Here is a 22304-nt window from a genome sequence, read left to right as displayed (position 1 = left end):
TTCAAAGGTTTCCATAGCCTTTAAAACAGATTACGTGGAAATCCAGACTGCCAAATTCCAGGTTAAATTAGGAATGTGTTAGTCCAGAAATGAGACCTGAAAATGACAGATTATAGAGGTTTTCAGCTAATCTGAAATTAGTTCATATTTTTGGGTTGCTGGATTAGCAGAAATTACAGATCCCTATTTTCCAGATTAAAGGACATTTACGCTATTAATTTCTAGTTCTTTTAAACTCAGATTTCGAATTGATTTTAATTTGTATGTTAATAGTCTAATGTCTATTTCATTTATATGTTATTTATTATATATTATTTTCAGACCTGGTATGTAAACATTATGGCATAAAATGTGGACTATATTTTGGTACATAAACTGTAATATTCTTATTTAGGCATTATAATATACTTTGTGCTTTAACCCCACTGAAGATCTCTGCTTGCTGTCTTGATAATGTTCTGCTCACAAAGGTGCATGAGTTGTTACAGTGTACCAGAGAATTTTGGTTGTCTTGAAAGTGCTGTGTATGTGTGAGCTGCGCATAATCAGTGCAGGTTTACAAACAGGTTTGCAAGCAGAGATATTGAAAATGGTGGATCATTTAATTAAAGCATATAAGAACGTTGCATTAGCTTTCCCTATAGAATGAATATGTTTTATTTACAGATCACTGGACAACCTCTGATTGATCCATAATAAATATACCCGTCACTGACCTGTAACTTGATCCACTAAGATTCTTGAGGTGATGATGCGCCCATACTGTGAAAATAATTGTTCCAGTTCCTTCTGCGTCATGGTTTTTGGAAGGCCGCTGACATACAAGTTTGCATCACGAATTGATGCGGAACTGGGCCGGGCATAGGAAACCTGACAAAAATGAGGAGTTTGTCATCAGATCACTGGTAAAGAATAGACAAATTGTATGGTGTTAGGAACAAGATGGCTGAAACCAAGCTTGAACAACATTCAGTTTAAAGGGGTATTCCGGTTTCGACAACTAAAGCTTATTCATTGTATAATTAAAAGGTATACAATTTGCTAATATACTTTGTGTATCAATTCCTCACTTTTCTCAAGATCTCTGCTTGATGGTATTTAATGGGCGCTTTTATTATTTACTTCCAGAAGTTGCAAGTCTTTCCTGGTCATGTGATGATCAAATAGGTTCAGAGCTCGTTACAAGACAGGGTGCTAATAACTGTACTGTAATTGTTACGAACCCTGCAGCTGTGCATTCATCACATGACCAGGACAGATTTTTTACTTCTGGAAGAAAACAATATATTGACACAAGCAGAGATCTTGAAAACCATGAGGAAATGATACAGAAAGTATATAGGAAGATTGCATGAGAGATTAAGATTAAGAATTATTTGCAAAAACCGGAAAGCCACTTTAATTTACAAGTAGAAGGCCAATCACGTGAAAGACAAAATATGTGTCTCCAAAATCTATTGATTTTCCAGGCTGGCTAATTCTTTTATTCATTGCAATGTGTCTTAATGTCAGCCACTTGGTCTTGGGCATTAAACTAACATTTCATTAAAGATATGACGATCGATTGTGGTTGGTTACTAAAGGTTTGGCCTCTAAAGAAGGAGAGCAATGGTGGCCAACTGCAATCCATATGCACCGTTTTTTGGCGCTGAACCTTTAAACATGTCCTCCTGTCAGGCCAATCTTTTCCTATACAAGATGATAGGTATTTATTGTCCACGTAAATTTCTGAGAGCTGTAATATCCTTTAATTTGATGATAATAGACTTGATGACGTGGTCTTGGACAGGATATTGTTATTCTTTAGCTTTGGTTTAGAGCCACTTTATATTGGACTCTTTCTATTTATGTGGTTCCCTTATACATTCAAGTGACTTTCAGTTTAGGTTTGTAGCCCATAGACAAAATGCTGGTTCTCACAGCTAAAGGGTATATAGTAGGCGGTCCCTTAAACAGGACCTATCGTTATTAGTCAGATGGAACGACCCTCTTAATAGGGCATGTGGACATCATAGAAAAGGGTCTGCTGCTTGGAAGCCCCTCTATGAGCCATAGTGGAGAACCTCTACACAGATCAGCACCCAGTTTGAGGAGCTTAGCATCACCATATATTACCTGATCGTTTATTCATTTGAATGGGCACCTTAAGTGGCCGCTCTGAGCTTCCCCCACCGATCACCGCTGATTGCTGGGGTTTAGAGAAGTCAAACATACAGCGATCAGTCGATCCCCATGGTGTTTTTTTTCTAGGAATTGTCCAAATGGAATAAATGCTAGCCACAAGACCCCTGTAACCAGTATGGTGTGTGGGGCCCCTATAATGAAGTGGTTGTCCAAATCAGGCAACCACTTTATTCTCTAAATATTATCATGCTTCCTATAGATATGGGAGACTGTATTCTATAATTGTACTGCAGACAACACAATGATTGATTTACTCTCCGCACAGATCTACAAGGCACCACCAGAAATTTAAAACTGCCCTGCAGACCAAGGAGAGCATTACTCATAATAACATTGTATTAAGGGAATACTTATATGTGCAACTCCTGAGAACCTATATATTAAATACCAGAAGTGAATGGAAATACTCCAAAGCTTTGACGCAGAAAAAAAAAAAGGGGGAAAAAAACAGCTGCCTTGATATCCATTAGATCCCTCATAAGACACATCAAGCCCAACCAACCCCCAAACACAAATGATCAGTTTCCATCTTTATCTGCTCCGTGTTTTAAAAATAGCTATTGACTCAACACAGAGAATGTGACTAATGTTAGATTCAGCAGAACGGATAAAGAAAGACAAACTTGCAGTTTTGTGTGGTTGGCTGAATGTGGGTTTTCTAGTTCAGCGCTCATAGTAACTGTAAATACTGCTTGTAAAATTCAGTCTTGGAAACATGTATCTCAAATGTCATTTGTAGGTCAAACATTGCTTTTTGTGATTTCAGCTTCCAGTCTGCAAGAATAGCAGCAATACCGGATAGGAAGAGAGTCCGCTAACAAGAAAGAGGTTAAATAAAAAAAAAACATATTTTTGAGCTGCGTTATTCAATAAGTCCCTTCTTGTGTATTCTCTCTTGGACTTGGACGTGCATTGTAGGCACATTATACAACAATGTGACCTCAATATTTTAAATAACCTTCAATTAATGAGCACAGGCCCCCTGCCGTTCTTCATGTAAAGGTAAAAGCGATTATCCACTCTTGAACCACCTTTGTAATTTATTGATATACCTCTATAGTGGTTGCAATTCTGTTTTTCTGACACAAATCTCCAAATCCTCTACAGAAAATAGTGATAAATGGTATAATTCTGGCAGCCTGATATGAGTTTACTGCATACTGTTGAATCATTGAACTCATTAATAAACCAGTATGCAGTAAACTCCTAAGCTCCCCCTGGCGGTGGCTGCATGCAACCAGAATTGTATCCTTTAAGTCTGTCTATGCAGGGGATTTGGAACTCTGTATCCAAAAAATAGAACTTTACCTCTGCAAAGATATATTAAGAAATTAATTAGAAAAGAATATTAGACTTAAAATTAACATGGTGTTAAAAGGTGAAGATTCTCTTTAAGGTCCAAAACATTAATGAAACATCATCAAGTCATTTAATGATCCAGTGCTTCTCAGCATATCGTCTAATACTGCTGTAATAAACAAGTCATTGTAAAATATAAAGTCTTCTTACATATATAAAGAGGCAGTGGTGCTAGCAAAGCTCTGTGCCATTTCATCCCATCCAATATAATAGGCCATGTGACCTCTGGAAAAAATCCAAGGTCGGTAGGGGTCCCAGTAGGTTCACCCCCTATCATTGACATTGATGGCTTATGATAACAATAAACCACTACTGTTGAAATGCAGGGCTAGCATTTTGTCAGATTTACAGTTCACCTATGCACCTAACCATCCAAATTTTGGAAGGTGGAGGAGGTACCATGTCACTTTTTGCTTCAGGCAGATGAGAAAGGTGATCCCTTAGTCTGAGATGATAACCTTCCCTTATTGCAAGAACCAGCACATTAGCGTAATGTCCACCCCTATATATATAGTAATTATAGAATACGGTACATCATGTTATATTATGAGCAATCTTTGCAGCCCAACTGTTACGAAAGAATACATTATTATAATTATATTTGACAACGTCACTCATTTCGACCATTAACATACATGTGTCCTCACCTTGATGGTTTTGGTTTGTAGTCTGAGTCCATTTAAAGTGTTAATGGCTTTTTCTGCATCCTTTGGATCAATATAATTAACAAATCCATATCCTAGGCTCTGCCCTAGATGGGAAAAGAAACAGCAATTTAGGGACAAATCATCTTATCAGTCGGAACATGATTTACATAGAAATGATCTTCAACAAGGTCAACCAAGCTATGGAGGTCAAAGGACTTTTTTTGGTATGACAGTCAGAACAGAAGCTGAAAAGCTATGCACTGATCTTGTTAAAAGGAAAATGTGAAATTATCTCAAAAGATAAACATTTCAGCCTGTCATGTAAAATTAGTGAGGACTAAGGCCTTTAATGTATTTAGTCGAAGAAGAAGGTTTTCTGGTTTTAATGACATTTATGGGTTTGTGGCAGAAAAGCTGGCCCGAGGCGTTACGATCCCATAACCGAAGCAATGGATTTTAACATAGCTATACTCTAGCTTAGTACTGAAGATTCACCTTAATGTGAATTGTCACTGTTTTTGGAAATTTCCATTTATCATGAATCTATATGTGTGCGAGACCTCTTGTCTATTGGGCTTTCCTTATGTGAAATATTTATTTAAGACACTGCCTGATAAGAGAGGCCAATGATGACTTTGAACCTCTTTGTATTACGGCATGTATGAGACGTCCTAATAGAACTATACTAATGGGTGCAACAGGACCCACTGAACAGCCCCCCAAAACCTCTACTCCTGGTCAGGGGTTTACCAGGGGTGCACACTGTATGCTTAATGACAGGGTATGAGCCCTAGGTGTAGGGTGTTCACAGTCACCAGCAGTATGAGTTAATAACAATGTTTTAAGAATTAGGAGAATTCGTACTATTTTGGGTATAAGCAAATCTTGCATGGTGGCGGAGCACAGGGCTGTTCCCCCGCAGGAGCAGTGCTGGGTTAAGACAGGCTCATGATTTGGCCTTTGGATTACAAATCTATGTTTGCAGGAGGCCAGCATACATGGATTTGTATGAAAGGATTTGTGGGGAAGAAGGCCAAATCAACAGTTTTGCTCAGAGAAAAAGACATGCCAGCCTTATCCCTGCAGAATAGCGAATTCAGGTCATTGCCTTAGTCATGTATCTAAATACACCAACTAAGAAAGAGTAGCTTATTGGCATTAACCCTGGCACCCTGCACTTGCAGCATATTCTCCGCTAGCCCCCTTAGCTACACCCCTGGGTGTTTGACCTTCTTTTGAATGGCTAAGAGGAATTATCTGACCCATCTGATAACTGTGTTCTTGTAAAGTGATCCCTCACAACCAACCAAGATGAATGCCGTGTATAGTAAATAAGTGCCTATTGTACCCACTAGTATAGCGCTGTTAGTGCCTATTGTACCCACTAGTATAGCGCTGTTAGTGTATGTTATAGATGCTCTAATAAAAATAAGTATGTCTGATGAGGGATCCTCTTTAAAGGGGTTCTCCGCTTTGGACAATCCCTACTTAGAAGAGTCCCTTGACAATAAGCAGATCACAAAGCGTCCTCCTACTGGGACTCCCAGCGATCAGCTGTAATCTGGGGGAAAATCTGACAGGAAGTTTTAAATTTCCCTGCAGTGCCACCACAGGAGAAATTAAGTATTACAGAGTGCCCATCCATATTAATAGACTGTGTAATTCGGGACAGGACAGGTCCTCCACAGCGAGGGATGCTCTTTGTAACCGTTCTCCACTATGGCCAAGAGATAAGGATTCTGGACAGCGGTCCCCTCCCCTTTATTAATTCCATAATAGGATGTATAAAAATGGGTTTTCTAAAATGGACAACCACTTTAAGGATTATAAACTAACAAAATATAAATAGCTACGGTTATGATTTCACTTGATTGGTCATATGTGCATGGCGGGTTCTAGTTGGTACCATAAAGAGTTGTATAAACCTGAAAGAAGGTTGCAGAGGCACAAAACGCTCAATTTCTACAGCTATTTCCATACTACATATAGGAAAATTATCCAATATTCAATTTTTTAAGCCTATGAAAGAATAACAACAACTAAGAACCTCCGTGTCGTTAAGACTAAGGGTTTTGTAATTTATTCTTACTAAAATATGTATTCATTGCCCTATTCTCTGTATTCAGCCACCACAGTTCCTACTACAGCCTACAGCTTTTGGCACCCTCCTCCTCAGCAACTAATGGCTGGCAGGTTGTTTCTTCCTGTGCGTACTCATAGGCCCTGTTCACACAGTGTTTTCTTTGTGCTGTTTTTTGGCGCTGTTTTTGATGCGGAAACTGTGTCGGAAACCGCGCCCAAAAACGACCAAAAACACCTCCCATTGAAATCAATGCTTGGCGGAGGCGTTTTTTCCCCGCGAGCGGAAACTAACGCTTACGGGACAAAGAAGCGTCACGCCATTTCTTCAGGTGTTTCAGACATCAATGGGAGGCAAAGAAAGCAATTTTCGCTGTGTTTTTTGCCCGTGGCGCTCAATGTAGATAAAAATGAAGTATTGAGGTTCAGTCAAATAGGATACTGCTTTGTCACCCAACTTTCTTGGGTGTGAATGTGAACAATGACTAGTAATGCAGTGATATATATACTATGTTCACATATCTCTGGATATCTACTCATTTGGCAATTAGTAGTTTAGAAAATCTGGGTAAATAACCTATTGGATTTGTAATGGTAGTCATATCAAGTATCAGCTTTACGAGAACCATATATATTATATCCTATGACAACTCTTACTTTTAATGACCCGTCAATCAGACAGGTCATTAAAGTATGTCCTACCTCTGTGACCTTCACCGTTGCCGAGAATCCCCATTTTTGGCTTAGAGAGCATCTCCATAGAGATGAATGGGAGTGTTAGAAAGCTCTTTGCGAATATTGTTGCTTCAGCCAAGTCAATGTAGTTGTCAATGTTGGACCACTAAGTCATTGGGGCAAGAAATTCATCCAGAAATGTAAATTCTATAAAAAAGTAACAATTGACCCTAATGGTCTAAACTTATTGTAGTCTTTATATAAATAAAGATGGCTTCATGAAAAAAAAAAAGAAAAAGAAAAAAATTATATGAATATTTTAGTTTTATTGCTCTAAAAGGACATTGATGTTTGAAAATGATGAATAAATTATAATAATTTTTGTTCTTTTGAAGACTAGTTGGGTTTATGCTATTTGCCTTTGTAAAACTAACAATTGCAGCTCAGTATGTTCTGTTTCAGGCTTAGAAATAACCATCATCTCTTCCTGGTCTGAGAAATAGGAAATTGGGTCTCGGCAGTGAAGCATTATTTCTAGAAAGAAACAAAGCTATTTCCGCTTGCTTGGTATGAAACCATAGTATAGTTCTATATAGTGAAAATGTGCAATATATGTTATCCGCTGAATACAAAAGTCTATAGTATATTATCATCATACTATTATATTATTCTCCATTCATACAACACAGCGCCCCCAACATAACCCGACCACTGCATCAGACTATAAAACAAGTCTGTTATACTCTATACAGACATAGAATACTACACCTCCCAACATGACCTAACTACTGGACATGAACATAATACAATTATATTATATTCTTTGCAGACATAGAATACTACAATTCCAAACATGACCTAACCACTGGACATGACCCTAAAACAATTCTACTATAATCTTTACATACATAGAATACTACACCTCCCAACATGACCTAACTACTGGACATGAACATAATACAATTCTATTATATTCTTTACAGACACAGAATACTACACCCCCCAACATGACCTAAATACTGGACATGAACATAATACAATTATATTATATTCTTTGCAGACATAGAACACTACAACTCCCAACATGACCGTTATAACCACTGGACATGACCCTAAAACAATTCTACTATAATCTTTACAGACATAGAATACTACACCTCCCAACATGACCTAACTACTGGACATGAACATAATACAATTATATTATATTCTTTGCAGACATAGAATACTACAACTCCCAACATGACCTAACTACTGGACATGAACATAATACAATTCTATTATACTCCATACAGACATAGAACACTACATCTCCCAACATGACCTGACCAATGGACATGACCATAATACAATTATATTATACTCCATACAGACATAGAACACTACATCTCTCAACATGACCTGACCAATGGACAGGACTACAATACAATGTATCATACATACAGATGTGTCCTCACTTACCTTTTCTCTTATCTCAACATATAACCAAAAAAATATATGTATAATTTTGCGATCCAGTGGTTGTGTAGTGAATTGCAGCCTGTCAAGGATTATGCTTGCATGTCGCGATATTGTATTGAATTGGTTTCATGAGAATTTGGAGTCCTTAACCAAATTTAAACAAAGGAAAGGATGGACACATGTATATATAGATAACCACACCAGCCAACATGACCAGACCACAAGATATGACCATAATACAATTCTGTAATACTTTTTACATAGAACACTACATCTCCCAACATGACCCCACCACAGGACAATACAATTCTATTATACTCCATACAGACATAGAACACTAGACCTACTGACATGACCCGACCAGTGGAAAATACAATCCTACTTTACTCTTTACAGACACAGCACACTACATCTCCCAACATGACCTGACCAATGGATATGATCGTAATACAGTTCTAGAATACATTGTGCAAACACGTGGCATTTCAGTAATTGTAGTTGATAACAAATCCTAAACCGATAATTTCTTTTATTGTATCATAAATGCCCTTTATTTGTAGCTTTCAGATACCACAAATATTCACGTGTTTTGCTTAATATAACATGCTACATTTCCAGCTTCCTTCTGTGCATCGCAATCATGCATTAACATTATCAAGCCAAATTATTTCGAAACACATTTCTACTTGTGTTCAGTCTATTGAATAGAATTGTAGCTTTGTATCCAAGGGCAACAAAAAGAACACACAAAAGGCAAAATAGGTATTCATAAAGAAGTGTATCCAGTGGATGTTGCAGGATGTAACAAAGTGATTACACTATTGTTATCTGAAGGTGACTGTTATTATAATGCCACCAATGAGAAAAAGATCTGAAATATGTATTTATTCCCGTGTGATTGTATTTACATTTTGACGTAAATTTAAAGATAAAAAAACAAACAACAACATGCAATGGCATCCTGCCACCAACACACAAGATATATTGTCCTGTCAGCTAGTCATTACTCAGAAATGGAATAATGTCAAGAAATGACCTTCTCAAGGACACTTTCAAATGGGGGACTGAGCGTAGATATTGTACCTAGTGTACAGTATAAGGCTAAGACTGGCCATACATGGGAAGATGTTTTGGCAACATAAAGGATTGGGGCTCACACTTGCCCACTCTGAGGCCCCTAGATGGCACTGGAGTAGCAACAGTCCAAAACAGTCCCCTTTCTATGACAAGATTGGTCAACAAACATATCTCCTCATCCATGGCTAAAGTCCCATCCTGAGCATTACCTGCGGAACGTTGGCCATCGTGATGAAGACCAAGACATTCACTAGATAGACTCTTTATACAAAAAAAAGATGAGTGGTATTATCCATAGCCACCGGTCACATTGCAAATTTTTTACTGGAAACACTGAATGGTACTCTAAACAGCGCTATATTTTATGTACATATGTTATAATACCTATCCTGAGCTATACATATATCTTTATAGTGGTCGGAGCTCCTTTTTTCTGTTACAAAGCTTCTAATCACCTGCAAATATATAGACATAGTTAAATAATAAAATTCTTGCTGCTTACAGCCACCACTAGAGGGAGCTTAGGAGATAACGGCATACTATTATACATTGAAGTTAATAATAACACAGTATGCAGTAAGCTCCTAAGCACCCCCTAGTGGTGGCTGCAGGCAGCAAGAATTTTATTATTTAACTCTGACTATGCAGGGGATTTGGAGGCCAAGCATTCCTCCACTATTTCTTTTTATTTTCTTGTCACAAAAGTAGCATTTCATGTAATCTAAAGCAAATAAAGTCTGTTCTACATTATGTACTAGGAATAACCATGAGGTGTATGATGTACAGATGTGCCCACCTTTAAATTTTCTTGAATTGCGTTAAGTTATGTAAATTTGTCATGATCTAATTCAATACAATCTTGCGCCACACAGTAAAAAAAGTATACATTTTTAACATGGGAGTCTATAGGTGACAGATGGCCGATAGATTCCATCCATAAGAAGAATCCATCATAGACGTCCAGTAAAAAAACAAACTATAAGTTATATGTATATATTTTGTCACCGGTGGCTTTCGTCAGAGGTATACATTTTTTAACATGCCATACATCGCAGAATATGTTGAGTTTAGAAATAAGTTAAGGTAGGACACATTTGTATGTTTTTTAACATTGTATCAAAAAGGGCACATGGTACATATATAGAGAATCACTGAGGACTGGTTAGAATTTCAGGGTCACATTTGGTCCTTTAAGCCATATTAGCCAGAGTAACGATATAAGCTATTAGCCATGTAACATATGTGTCTGCTAGTGTCTGCGTACCTTTATTACTCCATCACGTCTTAATTTATACACCCCATTTACCATATATGAGTATAACTGTGTTATATTTCTATAGGCTCAGAATGTTTATTGCACAGTGGCTATTACTAGATTCCTGCTACACAAATGGAAGCCTCTCTCATGAATAATGCAATCTTCATGGCGTGCAGAAGGCGGTGGCAGCAGATGTGCATAGAGAAGAGTCAGCAGTGTAATTCTAAGGTTAAAATAATGCAATCCACAGGGATCAAAAGGTAAAAATAACCCTGCTCTAACGCAGATACAGCAGACTCAGATTCATTCTGCTGCTCCCATGTATTTTGCTGATAACACACAGTCCTTGTCCAATGTCACCAGCAGCCGACTGGTGGCCCTCAGCATTCAACTCATCACGCAGATAAAAGCAAATGCTGGAAAACGTGACTTATGCGCACTTCAATTATTAACCTAATATATCGGAGTAATAATATGTCTTGTCTCATCCCTGATGACCACACTGCAAAACAAAGAGGGGGCGGTGGACAATGGCCCCTACCATTCACTATATTGTCACTGAGAAAGAATTAACCACTGCTATGCTGTATCAGTAAAACATATTCACGTGTCTTGGACTAAATTAGTCAACCTATGTACCTGCATGGCTAGACAGACAGACAGATAGATAGACCGACAGACAGACATAGATAGATAGATAGATAGATAGATAGATAGATAGATAGATAGATAGATAGATAGATAGATAGATAGATAGATAGATAGACAAATATTAGATAGATAGACAAAGGCTTGAAAAAGGCTCCATACGCTGAGCCGAAACGTTGTACAAGGGCTAAATAAAAGCCATTTTTTCACTAAAATTTGGAGTGCTGCCTATCTTTGGACGACTATACTAGATGATTAGATAGATAGATAGATAGATAGATAGATAGATAGATAGATAGATAGATAGATAGATAGATAGATAGATAGATAGATAGATAGATAGATAGATAGATAGATAGATGTGAGATAGACAGATTAGATAAATAGATAGATAGATATGAGATAGATAGCTAGACAGACAGACAGACAGACAGATATTAGATAGGTAGATGTGAGATAGATAGATAGAGAGATAGATAGATAGATAGATAGATAGATAGATAGATAGATAGATAGATAGATAGATAGATAGATAGATAGATAGATAGATAGATAGATAGATAGATGTGAGATAGACAGATTAGATAGATAGATAGATAGATAGATAGATAGATAGATAGATAGATAGATAGATAGATAGATAGATAGATAGATAGATAGATAGATAGATGTGAGATAGATAGATGTGAGATAGATAGATAGATAGATAGATAGATAGATAGATAGATAGATAGATAGATAGATAGATAGATAGATAGATAGATAGATAGATAGATAGATGTGAGATAGATAGATGTGAGATAGATACATAGATAGATAGATAGATGTGAGATAGACAGATATTAAATAGATAAATAGATACGTATGTGATAAAATATAGTATATAGGTTTTCACATCTGCGTTGGGACTCCGTACATGGGTTCCGATTGAGCTTTCCGTCAGGGGAACCCATGAACGGAATCCAAACTGAAACCATAGATTTCCGTTTGCATTACCATTGATTTCAATGGTGACGGATCCGTTTGTCACCGTTGTTTAAGGGTTCTGTCGTTTTGACAGAATGAATAGTGCAGTCGCCTACGGTATTGATTCCGTCAAAACGATGGAACCCTTACACAACGGAGACAAACGGAAACCATTTGCACCGGATCCATCACCTTTGAAATCAATAGGGATGCAAACGGAAATCTATGGTTTCCGTTTGTTTCAGTTTGGATTCCGTCCATGGGTTCCCCTTACAGAAAGCTCAGACGGAACCCATGAACGGAGCCCCGACACAGATGTGAACGAAGCCTAAAATAGGCTAAATATTTAAACTACAGATGTGTAGATGTGTAATTAAAAGGAAAAGTATTATACAAATAGGATATATACTTCCAATGCTGTTGGACTAGAAGAACCTCTTCCATTCATTATAATAGGACAATGACAAATGTATAACTAATGGTTATATATGTAAAATACATGTAAATACATAACCCAGTTAATGGCAAGGGGATAAATTAAATGGTTTTATGCCCCTTGACACAAACCAGCCTATTATGGATGTGCCACTCGCCTGGTAGAAGGCTTAATCCACTATTTACGAGCCCCATGCAATCAGGGATACAGAGATTGTAAGGCTCTGTTCACACTAGTCCTCAGGATTTGTCAGAATCCGGTCAAAAATGTATAAGGGATAGCTCCATTATGAACGGAAGCCATGAGACTACAGTAGTGTGTACTGAGAATAACATGTATAAAACTACCGTTAGGGGTAAAACACAAGCAAAATAAAATAATAAAGCAGTAATGCCTCACATCATTCTTAATGTATCAATACAATATATTTGTTTAAAGAGGTCACTGAAATATTTGATATATACAAAGTTATATAAATATATATATATATACATGTACCATGTGAGCTAAATGTGCAACATTGTGGGGGCATACACTAAAAAATTAAAGCAATTACTTATGCATAAGACACAATAGACCTTGTGTCTCATTAGTTTACCCTAAACTGATGGGATGCATAATAATACAATGAATATAATAATATATAATTAAATAATAACTAACTATAATAATATTTAATTGATTAATAAGTAAATATAATAATATATAATTGAAAAATAACTAAACAAAATAATATATAATTGAATAATAATTAAATATAATAATATATAATTGAATAATAATTAAATATAATAATATATAATTGAAAAATAACTAAACAAAATAATATATAATTGAATAATAATTAAATATAATATATATTATGTATTTTTGCTTTATACAAAGAGGCCAACAGTGTATAATTCTTGCTTACAATAGAAACAATCTGTTTGATTATTAATGATTCTCATTAAAAATAACAGCAACTTCCATATCACATTAAATATTATTATCTGGAACATGCAGGAAGAGGTCCTAGCAGAGATCTGTCCAAGCAAATACGTAAACCAATCAAGCAGATCTGTACAGGATAATGTCTAATTCTTCTAGTCTATCATGTCCTGGATGCTTCTAGTACATGTTCATGAATTAAAGGAGAACAGCACTCTAGAAAAGGTTTCTACTTTCTGAAAGACCAAACTGGGTAGCATGGAGACATCCCCATTTGGATCATCACTAGAACGCACCCATGGCTTCTCATTAACCAGGTGCCACATTGGGGTAGAGGACTATATTGATAATCTGTCAATGTTAAGAGCGCTCAAAAATAGAAAGATAAAAATGAACTACTGCATTTAATAGAATGACACCAATAATTAAAGCTAAATTAACTTCAACTTCAAGCTAGATACAAAAGTGACCATACATGGTCCGATATGGGAGGAAAAAGAATGGATCTGATGACTACAAACAAGTGATACTACAATAAGGAGATTCAATGACCCTCTTGGAAAGACCACACCGGGTAGCATGGAGACACTCCCATTTGGATCATCATTAGAACGCCCATGGCTTCTCATTAACCAGGTGCTACATTGGAGTAGAGGACTATATTGATAATATGTCAACATTAAGGATTGGAAATAGAAGACAACAACCCATTTATCATAGTCGTAACAACCCCATTCTAGCTCTACTCTCTCTCGTCCAGGTCTTTATGAGAGTGTTTATGTCTTAATTGGATTCCCATTTTTATAATGGGAAAGGAACATTTTATTTCTTGACCATCAAACTGGTTTAGCACAAAAAGAAGAGTAGAATGGAATCAGATAATATCATACAAATCTCTAGGTAAATAAACGGAAAGGAGTAATTAATCATTAGGGACGCCAATGCATTTCCACAATCTTGTGAAGATCCAGTGGTGTCATTCACATTCAGTACAAGGGCTGGTGGCACATTATTGGGGTCTGGCCAGAGACTTTTTCCTTGCCAGTTTCAGTGAAGAACTGTTTGTCCTCTTAGTCTTGGGTAGGGTTATTCTTTAGCAGTGAGCTCCATGCTATGAACAAGTAAACAAAAGTCCTTAAAGAGTCATAGCAAAAACAAATGTGGGTTAACCTTGAGCTTAATGGATATTATAAAATGCTATATTCAGTATCACATACACAAAACGGCCCTGCGTGCAAGGAGCCTTCAATGTATGATCCATTGTAGACCCCTCTGTCACCAAGCTAGATTATATTAAAAAGCAGTAACAAACACTACTGACCTTTCCCAAAGATAGGGCCCTCTTCAGTAAGGGATTTCCATTTTGTGCCAGTAGCTAAATCCTTCAAGTGTTCCTCCAAATGTGGGCCTATGGCAAAAATCCTTAGTGAATAGGGCCCAATAACAGTTATAGCTTGGTATATTAAGTATATATATATATTTCATGCATGCACAATATAAAAATTTGGGAGCATAATCCTCCTCCAGAAAAAACAGGAGAATATAAAATATAACAACGATAGAGCATATTACAGGAAAACCATCATATACATTTAGTCTTAACTTAGTTAATATTTATCATTTGAAGACATTACTCTATGGATGGAGTCAATATAAAGTTGACCCAGTGTAACATAAAGGCCTACTGAGCACCTTAGCACTACCACATTTCATAAAATGACACTAATAATTATAGCTAAATTAACTTTAATGGCAAGTTAGATATAAAAGTGACCATACATGGTCCGATATGGGAGGAAAAAGAATGGATCTGTTGACTACAAGCAAGTGATACTACAATAAGATTAAATTACCCTTTACTCATTACATACAAATATTCTATTACTATACATAAAAATTGGAAGGATCAAAGCCCCTCGGGTGCCAGTGTTGCCTTGATGTCTGAAGATGGGGAGATATCTCACTAACCATTGGTGTCAATGTTCTTCCCATGTATGGTAGGCTTAAAGGGGTTTATGAGACTAGAAAAATGGGTCTGATTTTTTTTCCAGAAACAGCGCCATTCTTGCTGATAGGCTATGTCTGGCACTGCAGCTGAGCTTCATTCAAGAGAATTAGGTTCGGCTGCAATACCAGACACATCCCATGGATAAGAGTGGCGCTGTTTTAGGAGAAAAAAGCTGATGCCTTTTTCTAGTCTTTAAGACAACAGGATTTTCATGTCATCAATGATAGAGTGAAACATTTATAGAGTTATTTCAAGGATAAACATGTTTTGCGGATCTTATGGCTGATTGTAAGAGAGAAGATTCTAGACAGCTGCCATTTCTTTACAACCCCTCTCCGCTTTTGTAATGTCCCACTCGTGGGAACAAAACACATTTGATTGTGATTAAGGGGAAAAAAAAAAAGAACAGGATTTTAAATGCAGAAGGGGAGGGTGTGAGAGAAGGGGAAGCGAAGGCGAGCAGCCGGCAATTATAGCTGCCAATGTAGGCTTGATCGGACTATCACAAGCAATATACTGGGCCTTGCAGGATTTAATTCTCATCTGATGTATTGTGGAAAAGATCACATAGCTTAACTCTTCTGTGCAATACTGAACAATCTTAGCATGAATTATATTCTAAGCATCTCTTGACAAGGATTTTCTTGCATGCATGGCATGGGATTAAACAAATACAAACATTTTCTCCATTAATACCTTTGCCCATTAGTTTCTTCCTTCTAGAGATTTCCCACAGAATCACACAGTCTTGTCAGTCACTTCTATTTTCCCATTTTTATAACCATAGTGCTGCTGTGAAAGTGTATATGTCCTATTAGGGTATGTTCACACGGGCTATTTTCGGCCGTTTTTGTAATCTAATACAAGTTGGTGCCAATGCAAAAATGTCAACTTGATTCAAAATAAATGGGCAGAAGACCTTAAACTGATTACTGTATCTACCTTCTACAATATATGAGGTGCTGGGGACAGGTGGAGGATCTTCATTAAAAACCGGTGCTGCCACTATTTTTATAAGGTGAACATGTGCGCCATATGTTTAATTTTTTCCCTATTACCCATTAGGCTGGATGCACTCAGCTGTAATGCAGCGTTCATAGAAGTCTATGGGTCCATACTCTGCCTTGGCTTTTTGGAGTCATACAGAGTCCGACATAATTTTTTTTATCCAATGTTGTATTAGAGAGTTATTGTCTACTTGGCTAAATAAATAAATTAAATAAAATAAATAAAAACTGCAAAGTGAGAATTGGTACTGCTGCTCTACTGTACAGCCTCAACCTCAACTCTTGAATTTTAGCTATACATCATACATGAACTCAATGTTACAATGTTTCTGACAATATGTTGGCCATTATCACCGACACAAAACTAACAGCAAATTGACACATATATTGGCCCTGTAATGTGCAAGTAAGATGTTATCTACTGGAAAAATGGAGGAAGACCATGGAAAAATGGAGGCTGGAAAGTGGGGGCCAGGCCTGCTGCATCCCTTACATTAATGGATAGTGAGATCCTGTGCAAAGATCCCCTTTAAACAGGTCCTACAAACTAGGGCAAGGGGGAATTTACCCAAGGAATATGAAATGAAGATGAGAGTTAGCAGCACCAAGTCTTCCTGTCCCTGGTGGTGAGGGGGGTTGTAGCGTTAAATAAGGGGCCTCTGATTTAATCTTTAGTATGGGGACCCATCATCTCCTTGTACGCCCTGTGAACAATCTTCATTTTGTACTACCCTGAGCTTTCCATTTTGAAGGGAGTTTTATAACTTTACCTTGTACTTTTGGACATCCTGGTCTTTTTTTTTTAAATCTAAATCTTGGTCTATTACTTTTTGCTTACCAGCATTTTATTGTGTGATACTGCCATTGTAACATAAAATTCTTCCTTACTTGACATAATCTACAGTTCATTGCATTCCACGCCACTAAATAGGTCAGACATATGGCATATAGAGTCATATTCACAATGACATATCTTCTGTTACCACTACTTCACCACTGCCGCCACCACTTAGCTAACAATCTCTTTTTATTAGCAAATTTAAGCTAAATAATTATATAAATAAAACTAAACTTCTCCAAAAGGAACATGATTTTTTCGTTCACTTTAAGGTTGGGTTCACACACCCTATTTACGGACGTAATTCGGGCGTTTTAACCTCGAATTACGTCCGAAAATACATCTCCAAAGCGCCGGCAAACATCTGCCCATTCATTTGAATGGGCTTTACGATGTTCTGTGCCGACGGTCATTTTTTTTTATGCGCCGCTGTCAAAAGACGGCGCGTAAAAAAGACGCCCGCGTCAAAGAAGTGCCTGTCACTTCTTGGGACGTAATTGGAGCCGTTTTCCATTGACTCCATAGAAAAACAGCTCCAATTACGTCCGTAATGGACGCAGCGAAAAACGCCTGCACTTGCCTTTACGTCTGAAATTCCAGAGCTGTTTTCTCCTGGAAACAGCTCCGTAATTTCAGGCGTATCGGACGTGTATGTGTGAACATACCCTAAGGCTGGATTCATACGAGCACATTACGTCCGTAATGGACGGAACGTATTTCGGCCGCAAGTCCCGGACCGAACACACTGCAGGGAGCTCCTAGCATCATAGTTATGTACGACGCTAGGAGTCCCTGCCTCGCTGCAGGACAACTGTCCCGTCCGTACTGAAAACATGATTACAGTACGGGACAGTAGTTCCACGGAGAGGCAGGGACTCCTAGCATCGTACATAACTATGATACTAGGAGCCCGGCTCCCTGCAGTGTGTTCGGTCCGGGATTAGCGGCCGAAATACGTTCCATCCATTACGGACGTAACATGGTCGTGTGAACCCAGCCTTATAGAGCTGAGATGCCACACCAGACACAAATCCTGGACAGGTGTAGCGCTGTTTCTGGAAGAAAGCAGCCATTTTTTAAATCCTATACAAACCCTTTAAAGAGGAGCTGTCGCCTCTCCTGACATGTCTGTTTTAGTAAATACTTGCATTTCCCATAATGTAACAATTTTGGAGCATCTTTTATTTGAACTCTACATTGTGCCGTTCCTCTGTTATTCCACCTAAAAATGTATGAATAAATTGACAACTGGGAGTTACCCATGTCCCTACATAGTCTGACACTGTCCAATCAGAGCTGACAGAGTGACAATGTATAGGGACACACCCCTTTGACAAGGGGAATAGGAACACCCAGTTGTCAGTTTATTCATAAACTTCTAGGAGGATTAACAGAGGATTGTAACAGTGGAGAGTTATAAGTAAAGATGCTTATTGTTGTTATTTTATGAGGAATATAAGTATTTGCTAAAACAAATTTTTCAGCAGAAGTCGTGGAAGAGTGGTATCGACTTGTATTGTGGCCACATAATGGTATAAAGGGCTTGTCACCTATCAAGCCCCAAGACTGACAATCCATTACAAGTGGTGCACTCAATAATAATAAATCCGCATACTGTATTAATATGATTTCCAATACATAAGGCATCTATAATGTCCCTCATGTTGATTAATATATGGTGTATATATACTGGCTTATATCTATATTCCTTTTATCCTCATAGTGGGAACTGTCAATATGATCTCAGTGAGTGGGACTGTGCCATATTCTCTATAAGGACCAGTCTTATTTATTCCACGGCTCCTATCTCCACAGGGATGATGCAGAACATGACTTGTTTCTTCCCTCGGTAGAATAGGACAACATTCCTATAGCTAAATCTGCAGGCTGGGGAATATAACACTTATTTTCCTTATTAAAGTATTGCTAATGGTCGCTACATTATAATAAAAAGGAAACGGCTTTGAAACTGTTACATTTTAAGGGATTTACACATTTAGACTATAAAAAGCTCCATATGCAAAACGGCTTCTGTACATTGGAGCTGACGGTCCTGACTGGACTGTTGTGTCAGGGTTATGGCGCTAGCTAGCCGGTAATTCACGGGCCAGAGTGTAACACAGAATGGCTTACATAGATTGTAATATATTCATCTTGTTCCTGCATCTTGCAGCAGGTACAGAGCGTGCAGACTGCTTATTAACCTAGATCAGACATGACTTGCTTTCCCTGTCTGTCACTTGAGCTGTTCACAATTTAAAGACTTTTCATCCCCACCGCCACCCCCAAGCCCTGGAGCAGATTTCTGTCATGTGTGTTTGTGTGTCGGGGGGTGTTTTTTTTTTTTTAACAGCTGCATTCCCTACCCCCTCCTATGCAAATAATGCTGACTGGCACAAACGCTGCATATTGCTTTATTGGCACAGTCTCCAGCATTGGGCTCTCTGGATATGTATAGATTCTAATTCTCTTTGAAAAAAGAAGCTCATTATAAATACATCACATGACTCCAGGTCTCCCGCAGGCTCCGAGTAATGCAGGATATTACAGGGGCTCGTACAATAGTCATTTATTACAGAATATGTTTTTGCAAAAACTCTTTACACACGAATGTAATCAGAATTTTTATGTAAATCTTGAATTAGAGACGATTTAAAAAAAACTTGGACTGGGCAGAGGACCAAATGCAAACAGCTGGTGCTCAGCTTGACTAGAAAGAAGTTCAACGTCCTCATAAAATCCTATTTAAAATACGTGGAACGACAGCCCCTTTGGGTCTCCGAAATGGGGTGTATGGGTGTTCATTACAATTTGAGCCTTGTGGGGGACCTGTATTGAAGGTAAAAAATGACAGATGACTTAAGCCGGCCAGAGACATAGCATTTGTCCGTGGATCTGCCAGTTATTCAAAAAGTTGAATAACTTTGTAAATATATTGTATTAGTTATCATATGCTGATCCTGACTTACAGCCTGTATTCTAGTCCCGAGCTGCACTAATAATTGTTGCTGGTTGCTATTGTAAACAGTCAACAAGTTTGTGGACAGACACGCCCCTCACAAATTAGAAAAAATCCAATAATGCAGTGGAACAGTTTATTTTTTATAAACATGAGATTTCTGTTTATTCCTAGAATGCAGATCGCAAAAAGAACAAGCTCTGTGGAAACATTGAACCAGCATGGAATGATTCGGCTCTGCAGCAGGCAGAATTATAAATGCAGCTCTGGACTATAATAAAGGGTGTAACTGAGGACCACTACAAGAAAAGTAACACAGTTATTTTAATTTTATTTAGATTAATCCTATATGTTAACTTTAAAATAGCGTTGAACATATGTTTTAATATCTTACCATTTCTTAAGGTTGAATATATGTTTTAATATCTTATCTGTCTGCCAAGTCAGATCCTAAATGTGTCCGTAGGGCTCCATTACCCTGACGGAAGGCCAAACGAGTCGGTATACCTTTTTTTTTTAGGTATATCTATGCTTCTCCACCCCACGGGATCCAGCAAATGAAACGTATACCACGCGGTATACGTTTTTTTTTTAACATAGAAGCCTATAGATGATGTATGCCACTGTATGGCACACGTCACAGGCATCCGTTACACATATATGTCCGTAGGATTTTAAATAGCTTTTCATGACATATACAGGGTGGGCCATTTATATGGATACACCTAAATAAAATGGGAATGGTTGGTGATATTAACTTCCTGTTTGTGGCACATTAGTATATGGGAGGGGGGAAACTTTTCAAGCTGGGTGTTGACCATGGCGGCCATTTTGAAGTCGGCCATTTTGTATCCAACTTTAGTTTTTTCAATGGGAAGAGGGTCATGTGACACATCAAACTTATCGAGAATTTCACAAGAAAAACAATGGTGTGCTTGTTTTTAACGTTACTTTATTCTTTCATGAGTTATTTACAAGTTTCTGACCACTTATAAAATGTGTTCAAAGTGCTGCCCATTGTGTTGGATTGTCAATGCAACCCTCTTCTCCCACTCTTCACACACTGATAGCAACACCGCAGAAGAAATGCCTCCCGATCTGACCCCCTTAGACATTTATCTTTGGGGTCATCTGAAGGCAATTGTCTATGCTGTGAAGATACGAGATGTGCAGCAACTGAAACTACGGATACTGGAAGCCTGTGCTAGCATTTCTTCTGCGGTGTTGCTATCAGTGTGTGAAGAGTGGGAGAACAGGGTTGTATTGACAATCCAACACAATGGGCAGCACTTTGAACACATTTTATAAGTGGTCAGAAACGTGTAAATAACTCATGAAAGAATAAAGTAACGTTAAAACCAAGCACACCATTGTTTTTCTTGTGAAATTCTCAATAAGTTTGATGTGTCACATGACCCTCTTCCCATTGAAAAAACTAAAGTTGGATACAAAATGGCCGACTTCAAAATGGCCACCATGGTCAACACCCAGCTTGAAAAGTTTCCCCCCTCCCATATACTAATGTGCCACAAACAGGAAGTTAATATCACCAACCATTCCCATTTTATTTAGGTGTATCCATATAAATGGCCCACCCTGTACATTAAACAGATACCATAATAGCCTATGGGTGACTTCCAGGGCATCCATCTCCCATAATGACATCCGAATAATGGATATGTCATGATCTCTAGGGACCCCTTTTGAAGACGTATGGGTTAAACAGATACCATTATAGCCTATGAGTGACGGATTCCACAGTTAGGCATCCG

At 37.8% G+C, this 22304-nt stretch overlaps 1 protein-coding gene across 7 annotated transcripts in view; it reads right to left on the bottom strand.

Moving 5' to 3' along the window:
- ELAVL4 (ELAV like RNA binding protein 4) overlaps window positions 1-22304 on the bottom strand; it is an 81849-nt gene that overhangs the window by 16123 nt on the left and 43422 nt on the right. For 5 of the 7 annotated variants that reach the window (XM_075832973.1, XM_075832972.1, XM_075832971.1 and 2 more), the window contains exons 3-5: window positions 15042-15128; window positions 4191-4294; window positions 717-870 (exon numbers count right to left, since the gene is read on the bottom strand). In XM_075832973.1, coding sequence (XP_075689088.1) covers window positions 717-870; window positions 4191-4294; window positions 15042-15128 — 345 coding nt within the window. The remainder of the gene's footprint in view (window positions 1-716; window positions 871-4190; window positions 4295-15041; window positions 15129-22304) is intronic. The other 2 variants (XM_075832978.1, XM_075832974.1) reach the window with 1 other exon arrangement.

This window comes from Rhinoderma darwinii, chromosome 7 (genome assembly GCF_050947455.1).
Source record: "Rhinoderma darwinii isolate aRhiDar2 chromosome 7, aRhiDar2.hap1, whole genome shotgun sequence".
Taxonomy (NCBI): domain Eukaryota; kingdom Metazoa; phylum Chordata; class Amphibia; order Anura; family Rhinodermatidae; genus Rhinoderma; species Rhinoderma darwinii.
The sequence above is the reverse complement of the archived record's forward strand: the minus strand, read 5'-3'. Positions and strand labels throughout refer to the sequence as shown.